General features: G+C 39.1%; 1 protein-coding gene across 1 annotated transcript; it reads right to left on the bottom strand.

Annotated features, from left to right (window-relative positions):
* Positions 1–585: 585 nt before the first annotated feature.
* On the bottom strand, positions 586–5,726 carry emc9 (ER membrane protein complex subunit 9). Its single transcript, XM_079850738.1, has 6 exons — positions 5,540–5,726; positions 4,315–4,509; positions 1,915–1,991; positions 1,769–1,838; positions 1,578–1,672; positions 586–1,492 (listed from the first exon to the last, which is right to left on the bottom strand). The coding sequence occupies exons 2-6, from the start codon at positions 4,507–4,509 to the stop codon at positions 1,312–1,314; spliced, it is 618 nt and encodes a 205-aa protein (XP_079706864.1). The 5' UTR covers positions 5,540–5,726; the 3' UTR covers positions 586–1,311.
* Positions 5,727–16,110: the final 10,384 nt, after the last annotated feature.

Raw genomic sequence — 16,110 nt, forward strand, 5'->3', positions numbered from 1 at the left:
ACATCAGCTCTACACATTGCTGGCAAAAAGTTATCTAAATAATTTTTATACATTTAATCACTTTGTAGATACTATCAGATATACTCAGCCATTCCAACTGACAGAGGCTGTAATACTAATGTCTGTTTTTCTATAAGTTTGAATAACAAATAAATGCAAAGAACCAGTTCATTTGTAGAACTGACAATATAGTTTTATAAAATTTGTTTTAAAAAGAACTCTGAAACACTTATAGATCATTAAATGTTAATTTAACTTAATATTTGAAATACTGCAAAGTGGGCAAAATTCTTTTGGTTTTGTTTTCACGTATGTTTTAATATTCATACATCTGTATAACGAGTGTATTGTAGGTCTGTTTTATTGATTGTTGTGTTTGACCCTCTCCCTTGTCCCTCCCACACCTTTACTCATCCATTTAATCTTTACTTTGTATTGCTACTCAGCGTGTTATTATTTGTTCCAATGGAGGGTATTCCAGAAAGCAGGCTTAACGTAACATGATAGTAACCCTGAATTCTGATTGGCTTAAACAGATTCAATTTAATAGTGCCAGTTGACTTTCATTGTGGGGACAAAAACAGAGACAATTCTCAAAATATTTTTTATGTTCCACAGAAGAAAGAAAATCATACAGGTTTGGAAATGGATACATTAGCAGCTCTGAAAAGAAGGGAAGAGAACCGCAAATAAAAGCTCCAGACACACTCGAAGATTCTCATATTTCAAATTAAAAAGGCACTCGTGCTGCTCTGAGCGCTTTGATTTGTTCTCAATTTGCTGCAAGGAATCACCTGCTCATCTAAATCTATGTCATCAGTCATTAATACAATCACCTTCATTTAGAAAGCTGAATATATAGACAATTCTACATTTCATTTTTTTTTTTTTTTTCTTTCTGTTTTACTCTGGATGAGTAAAAATTCTTATTAAATCTAAAAAACAGAGAATCCCATGTAATGAAAGAAGAACCTGGAGAAGAACATTTTAGTTTTATTACAGAATTATTTAATGTTTAGATAGATCTTTAAATCAACAATTAATAGCCTATTATTAAATGACTTAAATATGACATATAGAATGATGAAAGTAAGGAAATATGCTGGTTGTATTGTATCCACCTCAATATAAGTGTGTTTATTTTTAGGATCAAAGAACCAAATCATAATGAACAGAAGAAAATGATGTTTCAGCATATTTCATTTATATCATATAAAATATGACAAAATTAAGCATGATACACAGTCAAATAATATTAAAAACAGAATGTAAGTGAAAACACTATGACATGAGCTGATTTAGTCTGTATAGTTAAACATTTCCATTGGCTGGGGAGACCAGCTCCATGATCTTGGCATTGAGTTTCGGATTGGTCCAATCTTTTGTGATGTCATCCAAATGGCTGTCAAAATCCACCAATAGTGCCTGATCACCAGAGCTGAACAGCTGATTAACTACGGAACAGGTTTCTTCCCACTGCCGAAGCATTATTCTAATGAAAACACATGTCATTAAAAGCTGCACCACACAACATTATCATCAAAAACAAAGCAGCACATTCTTTGAGATGTTCTTACGTGTGTTTGTCTTTGAGTGCCCAGCGAGCGTCTTTGCGCTCATACATCACAATCGGAGGGACACGGCAGCCTGGAAACATCTTTTCTCCATCAATCTGAGGCAAACATTTTTCCAATTAAGAAAAGGACTTTTCCTAGTAACTTTCGTAACAAGATGACATTTTCCATAAGTAAATTTCCCAAAAAATTACCATAAGTAACACGGCATTGTTACACTGCTCAAAGATCTTTTCTGCGATCTTCAATGCACAGGGTGTAGGGCTGGAAAAAGACAGTAAGAGAAAGTGAAACGCAGTGGAAAAATAAAGAACTCAAAACATAAGAAAAGATGGAGTACCTGCTGTCTGACACACAAGCGTTGGCCTGATAATATCCCACAATCCTTTGCTGTGTTTGTGCGCACCAAACATCGACCTACAACAGGAAATATCATCATGAATTCCAGATTTCTAGAGCAGCATATAAATGTCATTACATTTACATTCATTCACGAAGAAAACCCCTTTATCCAAAGTAACTTACAAATGAGGAATAGAACGATGTGAATGCTGCTAATATAGATAATTCAACATCATTCTTCAATTCTTTCAAACTAGGCAGCCACATTCGGGGGAAAAAAAAACTATTAGGAAACAATAAAACATTTAGATATTGAATATTTCAGAATAACATGTAATCTACTTCAACATTCATTGAGATAATAAGCAAAAATATATACAAAAATCATCATTATACAGAAAGTTTCTATTAGGAATTGGCTGTTATAAACTAACCCTCCATTTTCAACTTATGAAAATACTACATACATCAATAAAGGTTCTTTACTGGTATAGATGGTTCCACGAAGAACCTTTTTATATATATTTTATAAAATATTTTAATAACTGTTGTGAAACGGAACAAAATGGTTCTTCTATGGCATCACTGCGAAAAACCCCTTTGGAATCTTTATTTTTGAGAGTGTAGTGTTTATGTACTTATTTTTACAGTGTTGTTTTTAAAAAATATATATTTTTGTTTTCTATGAAAGAAAAGAGCAAGATTCAGATTCTATCATTTCTAATAAACCTTTACACATTCAAAAAAAAAAAAAATCTGTCCCAAATTTGTTGCTTCCAAAAAGTTTTAGTCCACTGACTGAACTTGATTTTCTTCGCCCCGTTTACACCTGGTATTAAGATGCGTTTTGATCGATTGGATCACAAGTAGACAGAGGGAGACACATACCCATTTACACCTGGTGTTTTAATCCGGGACTTTTGTCCATTTTCAACCACTTCTGTCCTGATTTCTTCAAAGGGGAGGATCTATGGGTGGGTAAATCTATGGGCTTTCTCAGATCTTTCGATCTAATGGACAAAATAAGCTCACTCAATTTATATATGGACGTGACCAAACACATGGAGAGCAGCAGCTTTCTTTTCTTCTCTGATAGCAGCAAGACCACGCTGAATGCTGTGAGTGTGTGTTAGAAATCAGGAATGGTAAGAGAACATTGTTCTTGGTACGTTTTTCATCTTCAGACCAAATTTGGATCTTCAGCAAACAAAGTTTAAATCCCGTCTGGCTAGCGCGCTTCCCGTAATGTTTGTGCGTTAGGTCAGTAGACGGAGAGCAGGCTTTGTAGGCTTTTTTTTGTAGCTGTTTGAACGAATGAGCGTCTACACTACGAAAGCAATCCGGTCGAATGTGTTTTCAACTACCTCTGGAAGTGGTCGTAAGTAGACAAGCTCAAAACTTTTCAGACCTCATTTACACCTGAATGTGATCCGATCGACCAAAACGCATCTTAATTCCAGGTGTAAACAGGGCCCTTGTTCATCATGGCTGTATTGAGAGTACTTAAATCCCATCATGTGGAAGTACAATGCACTTCAAATAGAATAGAGCCCATCAAATATTGTAAATGGAAGCTCCAACATGCCTGCTAGTCATGCGAGAACAATCTGCATTGCTTTAAGATTGAAAATGTTGAGGACATGGACTTTCAAAACATTTTTTAACGGATCCGTATCAGACCTCCTGATGTGATGCACAAGAACCAATAAGGTCTTAAACCAAAGAAAAACTCCAAGGCACTCTCCTGGAATGTTAAAAATGCCTTTATTTTATGGCATAGTCAAAAAAGACTTTTAAAATGACTCCAACGCGTTTCAGCACACTGGCCTTCGTCAGGGAATCAAACAGCTGTGAAGGATTACAGGTGTTTTTATAGTGGAAAAACCCCAATGATCGACTCCTCCCACTAGAAACAAAACTACAAAAAAACTACAAACATGGGTGTCTGGTACAACATGTCACCATAATAGCATTTAGAAAAAAAAAAAAAAAAAAAAAAAAAAGCATAAACATTGGTGGAAGTAATTAATGTCAAATCTACAAAAGACTTTACAGAAAACCCGTGAAATCTAGCTCATCATTCAAACCCGGATAACCAATAAGGTCTGTTCTAGTCCGTCACAGACACAAACACACACACAAACACACATGTTGGAGGTTCCGTGTTTAGCATATCTGATGCAAACTTTTGTAACGAATCACTCACAAGACATTTAATGTTTATTTTTTATATGCAATCAGACTATCTGTCGTTGTCGTAATGCCTTGCGTCTTGCTTCAGACTTGACTGACAGACTGGCATTTTGACACCACGAACTTCATGCTTTCTAACCTTATCTCCACTTTTCTCTCGCTGTGCTAGTTTTCCACTGCCAACATTCATTAAAGGCGTTGTTACCTGTGTAAGAGCGAGCTGTGTGATTGGAGCCAAAGACAAGTGTGAGTGGAGGAGCGGCACACAGTCTGTGATACACACAGCTCCCCCTGCTGGACTGGAGGACAACAGCAGGCCGTTCACACTGCAGCGTGGAAACTGACTGGCATGTAGGAACATTTTGGCATAAGCCAGACAGGACAACTCCACCTCCCCCATCTGAGAAAAACCCAAAGGGGAAAAAAAGACAGATTTTATCACTGTTTTGTAAAGTCTCTTATGCTTATGCATCCTTGTTGAATAAAAGTGTTTTCTTTTCTTTTTTTTTTTTTTTTTGAATGGTACTGTATGTTGTGTTTTCACAAAAATATTAAGCAGCACAACTGTTTTTAACCTTGAAAAGAACATGTTTCTTAAGCACCAAAACAGCATAGAATGACATCTGAAAGATCATGTGACTCTGACGACTGGAGTAATAGCTGCAGAAAATTCAGCTTTGCCATCACAGGAATAAATTATTTTAAATAGTAACAATATTTTACAACATTGCTGATTTACAGTATTTTTAATCAAATTAAATGCAAGCTTGGTGAGCATAAAAAACATTTTAAAAATCTTAAATTACTCCAAACTTTTGACAGGTAGTGTATGTGTTGGACATTACTCTATTTTTTTGCCATTTCATTCTTCTGGGTTTTGTAAATAATTTGCACTTCCCTTTGGTGAAACTGTTTTCTCTAAGATTAACATCATAACAACTGAAATAAATCTGAACAATTGCAGAAAGACTTAAACCAGGAGGAGGCCTTTTTGTGTGGTGTTTGTTTGCTTGCATGTTCACCCTGTGGTGCTTGATGTGGGTTTTCTTCTTCCGGGTGCTCCGGTTTTACCCCACAAATCAAAGACATGAAGGACAGGTGCATTGGAGACAAATTGTTTATGGGTATGAGTGCGAATGTGAATGTGTGTAATGTGTCTGTGTATGTCACCCTTTGTTAGGAAGATGGATTGAATAATTTGAAGTAACAGAAAACACACAAGGTTCAAGCAAATCACAACAAACTGCTAAACTAAAAACACTCTAGGAAGGATTCTTTCTAGATTTTGATATTGCAAGCCTCACAATCTATGGCCAGCTAAGGAAGGTTCATAATAACAATAATAATCCAATGTAACGTTACATATTCAATCAATCGTTGATCACAGCGGCTTTATTCGTCATCTAAAATTCACAGAAGAATATAATTACCTTTGTGTTGTTTCCCTTTTGCAGTAGTAAATATGAAATGCCAGTAGTTAAATCAAACAGATTAAAACATAAATATTTGACTGTTCACTTCACAAGGACTCGAAGCAACCGAACAGGATAACAGCAGCGTCCTTTTCTTCTTCGTGACGTCATTGTCATTCTTTTGCACATGTCGCGCATTACTGCCGCCTGCAGGTCTCAATAGCAATACCTTGTTTTGGCGTCAACACTTATTTATGATGTTGTTTTGTAGGCCTACATTTACACATACTTGTGTGCAGCCTGTGCTGTGTGTACTCTTACAAAAGTAAGATCCAGAGTTTGTGAAGGGTACTGTTCAAGTTGTGATTGCAGACAACCTGGGGGCCCATGGCGTAGCTGGCTTAGAGAGTTTTTCTGGTGAGTATTACTGCAGATTTTGCACTGGAAGGAGCTTGGATATTCAAAAAGAGGTTAGGTCAGGTGTGTTTCCACAAGTTGCTGTGTTAAAAATATGGTAGGAGCAAGCTTTTTTCTAGTAACTGTTTACTGAAATAGTTAGCCTATCATATGTTCTGTGCTGCCTTTGCTAATATTCTGTAAGCTTCAGAATGCAGAAAAGCCCATACAGTAGCCTACTACGTGTTTGCTACTGTAGAAAGGTATGGCACATTTTGTGAACTTTTTCTTCCCCCCAGTAAATGGATGTTATAGTGTATGTATGCCGTTTCTGTTGTCTTTTCTGAGTCACTGAAGAAAGATACAATTATTACACATAGTTGTATTAACCTGATGTGATATAGACATATAGACATAACTTAAATTATTCAAGTTAACTGAAAACCATTAATTCAAGTTAAACTAAAACCTTTCATTCAAGTTAAATGAACACCATTGGTTCTAGTTGGTTTTACATGGTTGATTTTACTTTGTTTTATTTGTTCCTGTTTTGTTAAGATTACTTGTTTTAATCACGTGGAACCACTGTCCATGAATGAATGAGTGTGACAGTGCACACTGTGAATCCTGTTGGCTATTTGGAGACCGCAGTTCACCCCACTACAATAATGCATGGGTGAAGGGAGTCAGAGATTGGGGCCATTTGTCTGTAAAAAAAAGTAAATAAATACACGAGTCCTCTCAGTTTCATGATCAAGCCTGCATGAAAACACTTGGTGCTTCCTGTTTGTCTTTCAGCTGCAGTCTGGGACGTGTGTGAATGCGAGCCGAGCTCGGGTGTCCCTTCTTTAAATAGCTCTTTATTGGCTGAGACTCTCGCTTACGGCCATACCACCCTGAACACGCCCGATCTCGTCCGATCTCGGAAGCTAAGCAGGGTCGGGCCTGGTTAGTACTTGGATGGGAGACCGCCTGGGAATACCAGGTGCTGTAAGCTTTTGCTTTATCTTCACTATTACACTTCATGGCTCGGCTCCCACGGTTGTTCCTTTATCCTTTTAAATTCAGTTGCTTCATTTATTTGTCTTTTATTTTGCTTTCTCTCTGGCTTCTGTCTGTTTTCGGTGTGCAAAGGACAGCTCAGCCTCGTCATTATTTCTTCCTCCTCCAGGGGGCGATCGACAGGCTTTTTTCTCTCTCAGTCTACAAGCAACACAGAACTCTTGTTCTTTTGTAACCAGCTCATTTCCACAGCTTCAATTAGACCAGATGTTCCCAAACTTTTTTTGTCAGCCGAACGCTCAGATTTTTAAGTTAATATTTCAATAATTCCACACACATTCGCATGTTCATGGTTTTCTGACGTTGGGAACGGTCAGAAGAGACATGCAAGTAAACAGATGAAATATTGAATCTTTTCTTTATTTTGGGTTTACTTGTTTAATTTTATTTGGTTTTATTTTAATATAGGGCTGCGAGTATAGGGCCTACTGATATTATTATTATAAAATAGTTTTAACTCTAATTATAAAAATGAAAATATAAATATGTTGTATATTAGGTACAACTGTCCTGTGAAATACAGGACATGCAGAAGGCATTGACATTGCTGGACAACACCATTCAGAGCTTGTCTGAGTATCGTGGCGCTTTTGACCAGGCAAAGCTTAAGGCACAGACGCTCGCAGAAAAATGGGAATCTCAGACAACTTTCGAAAATGTGAGAGTCAGAAGAATGAAATGTCATTATGACTAGTTGTGTGAAGAAGAGCGCCTGTCCAACACAGAACGTTATTTCAGAGTCAACATTTTTAACGCTAATCTAGACACAATAATCAACCAGCTCTCTCAAAGATTCAACAGTATGCGAGCAACCTCTGACATGTTGAGGCCCTACACCCCATGACTCTTCAGCTCGCAAGTGATGTTGAGCTGTATGTCAAGGCAAAACATCTGTCTGACCACTACAACAGGGACATAGGATTTATTTTTCCTACACAACTACTGTCATTCAGGGCCTGTTTTAGAGCAAAAATTGCTCAGCAGTCCTCAATCTATCAACTTGCCAAGATGTTGATTGTGGACTCCATAACATCCACCTATGGTGAGGTGTGCACTGCTCTGCTGTTATTTTGGACATTACTAAATAACTAAAACCTTTCATTCAAGTTAAATGAACACCATTGGTTTCTAGTTGGTTTTACATGGTTGATTTTATTGCGTTTTATTTGTTCCTGTTTTGTTAAGATTACTTGTTTTAATCACGTGGAACCACTGTCCATGAATGAATGAGTGTGACAGTGCACACTGTGAATCCTGTTGGCTATTTGGAGATCGCAGTTCACCCCACTACAATAATGCATGGGTGAAGGGAATCAGAGATTGGGGCCATTTGTCTGGAAACATTTTTTTAAATACACGAGTCCTCTCAGTTTCATGATCAAGCCTGCATGAAAACACTTGGTGCTTCCTGTTTGTCTTTCAGCTGCAGTCTGGGACGTGTGTGAATGCGAGCCGAGCTCGGGTGTCCCTTATTTAAATAGCTCTTTATTGGCTGAGACTCTCGCTTACGGCCATACCACCCTGAACACGCCCGATCTCGTCCGATCTCGGAAGCTAAGCAGGGTCGGGCCTGGTTAGTACTTGGATGGGAGACCGCCTGGGAATACCAGGTGCTGTAAGCTTTTGCTTTATCTTCACTATTACACTTCATGGCTCGGCTCCCACGGTTGTTCCTTTATCCTTTTAAATTCAATTGCTTCATTTATTTGTCTTTTATTTTGCTTTCTCTCTGGCTTCTGTCTGTTTTCGGTGTGCAAAGGACAGCTCAGCCTCGTCATTATTTCTTCCTCCTCCAGGGGGCGATCGACAGGCTTTTTTCTCTCTCAGTCTACAAGCAACACAGAACTCTTGTTCTTTTGTAACCAGCTCCTTTACTCAGCTTCAATTAGACCAGATGTTCCCAAACTTTTTTTGTCAGCCGAACGCTCAGATTTTAAAGTCGGCATGAAATCAAATTTCACAAATCTTCTTTTTATATGTAATATTGTAGTGTTTATTATAAATGATTTATCTGTGCACTTTATTATTTTTTTAAAATTCATGTAACCTTATAATCTTTAATCAAATACATTACCCTTCCCTCCCCCCTCGAAACGACCTCACTTCTCTTTCGGTCACGTGCCATGGCGAAAGGGTGCGGCCAGAGCCGATGAGGATGCGGCTATCGGTGACTGATAACTTGACTTGACTCATCTTGGTTCGCGGGAGGCTCATATAAATATGGGCTGATTGAAAATTTAGCTGCTCGTCCTCGTTCTCGTCGCCGGGCTCCTCAATAAAAAATCCTTCATGGGAGGGTAACGGTGGGGAGTCCGGTGGAGAGAAATCCTCCACAACTGAATGTAAACTGGCATTCAAATCTGCCTCCATTTTGTTTGCAACGCCCAACCTCCAACGATCCAATCAATTCCCGAAGGACGAAATCAAGCCCTGCCCTACATTTTTTTCTAATTTCAGAAGCCGTTTCACTTGGATATACGTCACAACAAGGAAAAAATGACAATTTCAACTTCCGTTTCATGCCGACTTTAACTTAATATTTCAATAATTCCACACACATTCGCATGTTCATGGTTTTCTGACGTTGGGAACTGTCAGAAGAGACATGCAAGTAAACAGATGAAATATCGAATCTTTTCTTTATTTTGGGTTTACTTGTTTAATTTTATTTGGTTTTATTTTAATATAGGGCTGTGAGTATAGGGCCTATTGATATTATTATTATAAAATAGTTTTAACTCTAATTATAAAAATGAAAATATAAATATGTTGGATATTAGGTACAACTGTCCTGTGAAATACTTAAAGGAGTATTTGATACGCCCAATTAATGGCAAAATAATTATTTGATTTTACAAGTTATTGTTTACAAGTTATATATTTACAAGTTACAAGCACTATAACTCCATATTTGTCATGAGTTTGTCGTCTACTTTATGAATGAAATGGTGATGTATGGGTTCCTGAGCGCACAACTGGATGATTCTGGACAAACTTTAGTTTACGGGCATTTGCGTGACAGTGAGAAAATGGAAGTATCCTAAATGGGGCCAAACCTTGTACTAGTAATCTCAGTTTCAAAGATAAAGCCACAGACATAAATAATGTGGTTGTTAACGTGGATTTTAGTGTTAAAAAATGACTCGCTAAGAATTTTTGTATAAAGTTATACAGTTTCACAACTTTAACTAGTTGTATGAACAGTGGAAACTTAATGGCACCATTGATGTGCAGTTGGAGAGGGACATGATGCTGCGCTTTTTTTTAAACAAGTGCTAAAGCGCATTGTGCAACCTAGCGTTCCGGGGACACAGGGACATTTTGGGACAGCCAAACAGTGGGAATTTCCTTGCCATTATTGAACATTATTGACCTATGACCCTGTGCTGCAAGAGCAGATCAAACGGCCCAAGACTACGTCCAACCCGCTGGTCCTCTATATATGAATCCATTGTTGCTATTCGGTACAGATATGTGGATGTAATGAAAGCACTGACAAAAATATATCTGACAAGTGACAAGAAGCATGAGCGTGGTGAAGCAGCAGGAAAAAAAAAAAGAAATTCCCTTTCATTTTTCAAGTGATTCAACATATTAAACGTTTGGAGAGTGTGAATGCTGTATCTACAATGCTTCAAGCTACAAACGCTGACATGCAGAAGGCATTGACATTGCTGGACAACACCATTCAGAGCTTGTCTGAGTATCGTGGCGCTTTTGACCAGGCAAAGGTTAAGGCACAGACGCTCGCAGAAAAATCGGGATCTCAGACAACTTTCGAAAATGTGAGAGTCAGAAGAATGAAATGTCATTATGACTAGTTGTGTGAAGAAGAGCGCCTGTCCAACACAGAACGTTATTTCAGAGTCAACATTTTTAACGCTAATCTAGACACAATAATCAACCAGCTCTCTCAAAGATTCAACAGTATGCGAGCAACCTCTGACATGTTGAGGCCCTACACCCCATGACTCTTCAGCTCTCAAGTGATGATGAACTGTATGTCAAGGCAAAACGTCTGTCTGACCACTACAACAGGGACATAGGATTTACATTTCCTGCACAACTACTGTCATTCAGGGCCTGTTTTAGAGCAAAAATTGCTCAGCAGTCCTCAATCTATCAACTTGCCAAGATGTTGATTGTGGACTCCATAACATCCACCTATGGTGAGGTGTGCACTGCTCTGCTGTTATTTTGGACATTACTAAATAACTAAAACCTTTCATTCAAGTTAAATGAACACCATTGGTTTCTAGTTGGTTTTACATGGTTGATTTTATTGCGTTTTATTTGTTCCTGTTTTGTTAAGATTACTTGTTTTAATCACGTGGAACCACTGTCCATGAATGAATGAGTGTGACAGTGCACACTGTGAATCCTGTTGGCTATTTGGAGACCGCAGTTCACCCCACTACAATAATGCATGGGTGAAGGGAATCAGAGATTGGGGCCATTTGTCTGGAAACATTTTTTTAAATACACGAGTCCTCTCAGTTTCATGATCAAGCCTGCATGAAAACACTTGGTGCTTCCTGTTTGTCTTTCAGCTGCAGTCTGGGACGTGTGTGAATGCGAGCCGAGCTCCGGTGTCCCTTCTTTAAATAGCTCTTTATTGGCTGAGACTCTCGCTTACGGCCATACCACCCTGAACACGCCCGATCTCGTCCGATCTCGGAAGCTAAGCAGGGTCGGGCCTGGTTAGTACTTGGATGGGAGACCGCCTGGGAATACCAGGTGCTGTAAGCTTTTGCTTTATCTTCACTATTACACTTCATGGCTCGGCTCCCACGGTTGTTCCTTTATCCTTTTAAATTCAGTTGCTTCATTTATTTGTCTTTTATTTTGCTTTCTCTCTGGCTTCTGTCTGTTTTCGGTGTGCAAAGGACAGCTCAGCCTCGTCATTATTTATTCCTCCTCCAGGGGGCGATCGACAGGCTTTTTTCTCTCTCAGTCTACAAGCAACACAGAACTCTTGTTCTTTTGTAACCAGCTCATTTCCACAGCTTCAATTAGACCAGATGTTCCCAAACTTTTTTTGTCAGCCGAACGCTCAGATTTTTAAGTTAATATTTCAATAATTCCACACACATTCGCATGTTCATGGTTTTCTGACGTTGGGAACGGTCAGAAGAGACATGCAAGTAAACAGATGAAATATTGAATCTTTTCTTTATTTTGGGTTTACTTGTTTAATTTTATTTGGTTTTATTTTAATATAGGGCTGCGAGTATAGGGCCTACTGATATTATTATTATAAAATAGTTTTAACTCTAATTATAAAAATGAAAATATAAATATGTTGTATATTAGGTACAACTGTCCTGTGAAATACAGGACATGCAGAAGGCATTGACATTGCTGGACAACACCATTCAGAGCTTGTCTGAGTATCGTGGCGCTTTTGACCAGGCAAAGGTTAAGGCACAGACGCTCGCAGAAAAATGGGAATCTCAGACAACTTTCGAAAATGTGAGAGTCAGAAGAATGAAATGTCATTATGACTAGTTGTGTGAAGAAGAGCGCCTGTCCAACACAGAACGTTATTTCAGAGTCAACATTTTTAACGCTAATCTAGACACAATAATCAACCAGCTCTCTCAAAGATTCAACAGTATGCGAGCAACCTCTGACATGTTGAGGCCCTACACCCCATGACTCTTCAGCTCGCAAGTGATGTTGAGCTGTATGTCAAGGCAAAACATCTGTCTGACCACTACAACAGGGACATAGGATTTATTTTTCCTACACAACTACTGTCATTCAGGGCCTGTTTTAGAGCAAAAATTGCTCAGCAGTCCTCAATCTATCAACTTGCCAAGATGTTGATTGTGGACTCCATAACATCCACCTATGGTGAGGTGTGCACTGCTCTGCTGTTATTTTGGACATTACTAAATAACTAAAACCTTTCATTCAAGTTAAATGAACACCATTGGTTTCTAGTTGGTTTTACATGGTTGATTTTATTGCGTTTTATTTGTTCCTGTTTTGTTAAGATTACTTGTTTTAATCACGTGGAACCACTGTCCATGAATGAATGAGTGTGACAGTGCACACTGTGAATCCTGTTGGCTATTTGGAGATCGCAGTTCACCCCACTACAATAATGCATGGGTGAAGGGAATCAGAGATTGGGGCCATTTGTCTGGAAACATTTTTTTAAATACACGAGTCCTCTCAGTTTCATGATCAAGCCTGCATGAAAACACTTGGTGCTTCCTGTTTGTCTTTCAGCTGCAGTCTGGGACGTGTGTGAATGCGAGCCGAGCTCGGGTGTCCCTTATTTAAATAGCTCTTTATTGGCTGAGACTCTCGCTTACGGCCATACCACCCTGAACACGCCCGATCTCGTCCGATCTCGGAAGCTAAGCAGGGTCGGGCCTGGTTAGTACTTGGATGGGAGACCGCCTGGGAATACCAGGTGCTGTAAGCTTTTGCTTTATCTTCACTATTACACTTCATGGCTCGGCTCCCACGGTTGTTCCTTTATCCTTTTAAATTCAGTTGCTTCATTTATTTGTCTTTTATTTTGCTTTCTCTCTGGCTTCTGTCTGTTTTCGGTGTGCAAAGGACAGCTCAGCCTCGTCATTATTTCTTCCTCCTCCAGGGGGCGATCGACAGGCTTTTTTCTCTCTCAGTCTACAAGCAACACAGAACTCTTGTTCTTTTGTAACCAGCTCCTTTCCGCAGCTTCAATTAGACCAGATGTTCCCAAACTTTTTTTGTCAGCCGAACGCTCAGATTTTTAAGTTAATATTTCAATAATTCCACACACATTCGCATGTTCATGGTTTTCTGACGTTGGGAACGGTCAGAAGAGACATGCAAGTAAACAGATGAAATATTGAATCTTTTCTTTATTTTGGGTTTACTTGTTTAATTTTATTTGGTTTTATTTTAATATAGGGCTGCGAGTATAGGGCCTACTGATATTATTATTATAAAATAGTTTTAACTCTAATTATAAAAATGAAAATATAAATATGTTGTATATTAGGTACAACTGTCCTGTGAAATACAGGACATGCAGAAGGCATTGACATTGCTGGACAACACCATTCAGAGCTTGTCTGAGTATCGTGGCGCTTTTGACCAGGCAAAGGTTAAGGCACAGACGCTCGCAGAAAAATGGGAATCTCAGACAACTTTCGAAAATGTGAGAGTCAGAAGAATGAAATGTCATTATGACTAGTTGTGTGAAGAAGAGCGCCTGTCCAACACAGAACGTTATTTCAGAGTCAACATTTTTAACGCTAATCTAGACACAATAATCAACCAGCTCTCTCAAAGATTCAACAGTATGCGAGCAACCTCTGACATGTTGAGGCCCTACACCCCATGACTCTTCAGCTCGCAAGTGATGTTGAGCTGTATGTCAAGGCAAAACATCTGTCTGACCACTACAACAGGGACATAGGATTTATTTTTCCTACACAACTACTGTCATTCAGGGCCTGTTTTAGAGCAAAAATTGCTCAGCAGTCCTCAATCTATCAACTTGCCAAGATGTTGATTGTGGACTCCATAACATCCACCTATGGTGAGGTGTGCACTGCTCTGCTGTTATTTTGGACATTACTAAATAACTAAAACCTTTCATTCAAGTTAAATGAACACCATTGGTTTCTAGTTGGTTTTACATGGTTGATTTTATTGCGTTTTATTTGTTCCTGTTTTGTTAAGATTACTTGTTTTAATCACGTGGAACCACTGTCCATGAATGAATGAGTGTGACAGTGCACACTGTGAATCCTGTTGGCTATTTGGAGATCGCAGTTCACCCCACTACAATAATGCATGGGTGAAGGGAATCAGAGATTGGGGCCATTTGTCTGGAAACATTTTTTTAAATACACGAGTCCTCTCAGTTTCATGATCAAGCCTGCATGAAAACACTTGGTGCTTCCTGTTTGTCTTTCAGCTGCAGTCTGGGACGTGTGTGAATGCGAGCCGAGCTCGGGTGTCCCTTCTTTAAATAGCTCTTTATTGGCTGAGACTCTCGCTTACGGCCATACCACCCTGAACACGCCCGATCTCGTCCGATCTCGGAAGCTAAGCAGGGTCGGGCCTGGTTAGTACTTGGATGGGAGACCGCCTGGGAATACCAGGTGCTGTAAGCTTTTGCTTTATCTTCACTATTACACTTCATGGCTCGGCTCCCACGGTTGTTCCTTTATCCTTTTAAATTCAATTGCTTCATTTATTTGTCTTTTATTTTGCTTTCTCTCTGGCTTCTGTCTGTTTTCGGTGTGCAAAGGACAGCTCAGCCTCGTCATTATTTCTTCCTCCTCCAGGGGGCGATCGACAGGCTTTTTTCTCTCTCAGTCTACAAGCAACACAGAACTCTTGTTCTTTTGTAACCAGCTCCTTTACTCAGCTTCAATTAGACCAGATGTTCCCAAACTTTTTTTGTCAGCCGAACGCTCAGATTTTAAAGTCGGCATGAAATCAAATTTCACAAATCTTCTTTTTATATGTAATATTGTAGTGTTTATTATAAATGATTTATCTGTGCACTTTATTATTTTTTTAAAATTCATGTAACCTTATAATCTTTAATCAAATACATTACCCTTCCCTCCCCCCTCGAAACGACCTCTCTTCTCTTTCGGTCACGTGCCATGGCGAAAGGGTGCGGCCAGAGCCGATGAGGATGCGGCTATCGGTGACTGATAACTTGACTTGACTCATCTTGGTTCGCGGGAGGCTCATATAAATATGGGCTGATTGAAAATTTAGCTGCTCGTCCTCGTTCTCGTCGCCGGGCTCCTCAATAAAAAATCCTTCATGGGAGGGTAACGGTGGGGAGTCCGGTGGAGAGAAATCCTCCACAACTGAATGTAAACTGGCATTCAAATCTGCCTCCATTTTGTTTGCAACGCCCAACCTCCAACGATCCAATCAATTCCCGAAGGACGAAATCAAGCCCTGCCCTACATTTTTTTCTAATTTCAGAAGCCGTTTCACTTGGATATACGTCACAACAAGGAAAAAATGACAATTTCAACTTCCGTTTCATGCCGACTTTAACTTAATATTTCAATAATTCCACACACATTCGCATGTTCATGGTTTTCTGACGTTGGGAACTGTCAGAAGAGACATGCAAGTAAACAGATGAAATATCG

This window comes from Squalius cephalus (assembly GCF_949319135.1).
Source record: "Squalius cephalus genome assembly, chromosome: 19".
NCBI lineage: Eukaryota > Metazoa > Chordata > Actinopteri > Cypriniformes > Leuciscidae > Squalius > Squalius cephalus.

Bases quoted from the DNA above. Each gene is read 5' to 3' on its own strand.
- emc9 (XM_079850738.1), bottom strand. From the start codon at position 4,509: ATGGGGGAGGTGGAGTTGTCCTGTCTGGCTTATGCCAAAATGTTCCTA. The intron at 1,673-1,768 runs GTAATTTTTTGG...TGTTTGCCTCAG, and splicing joins ACAATGCCGTGTTACTTATG to ATTGATGGAGAAAAGATGTT. The intron at 1,493-1,577 runs GTAAGAACATCT...TGTTTTCATTAG, and splicing joins GCACTCAAAGACAAACACAC to AATAATGCTTCGGCAGTGGG.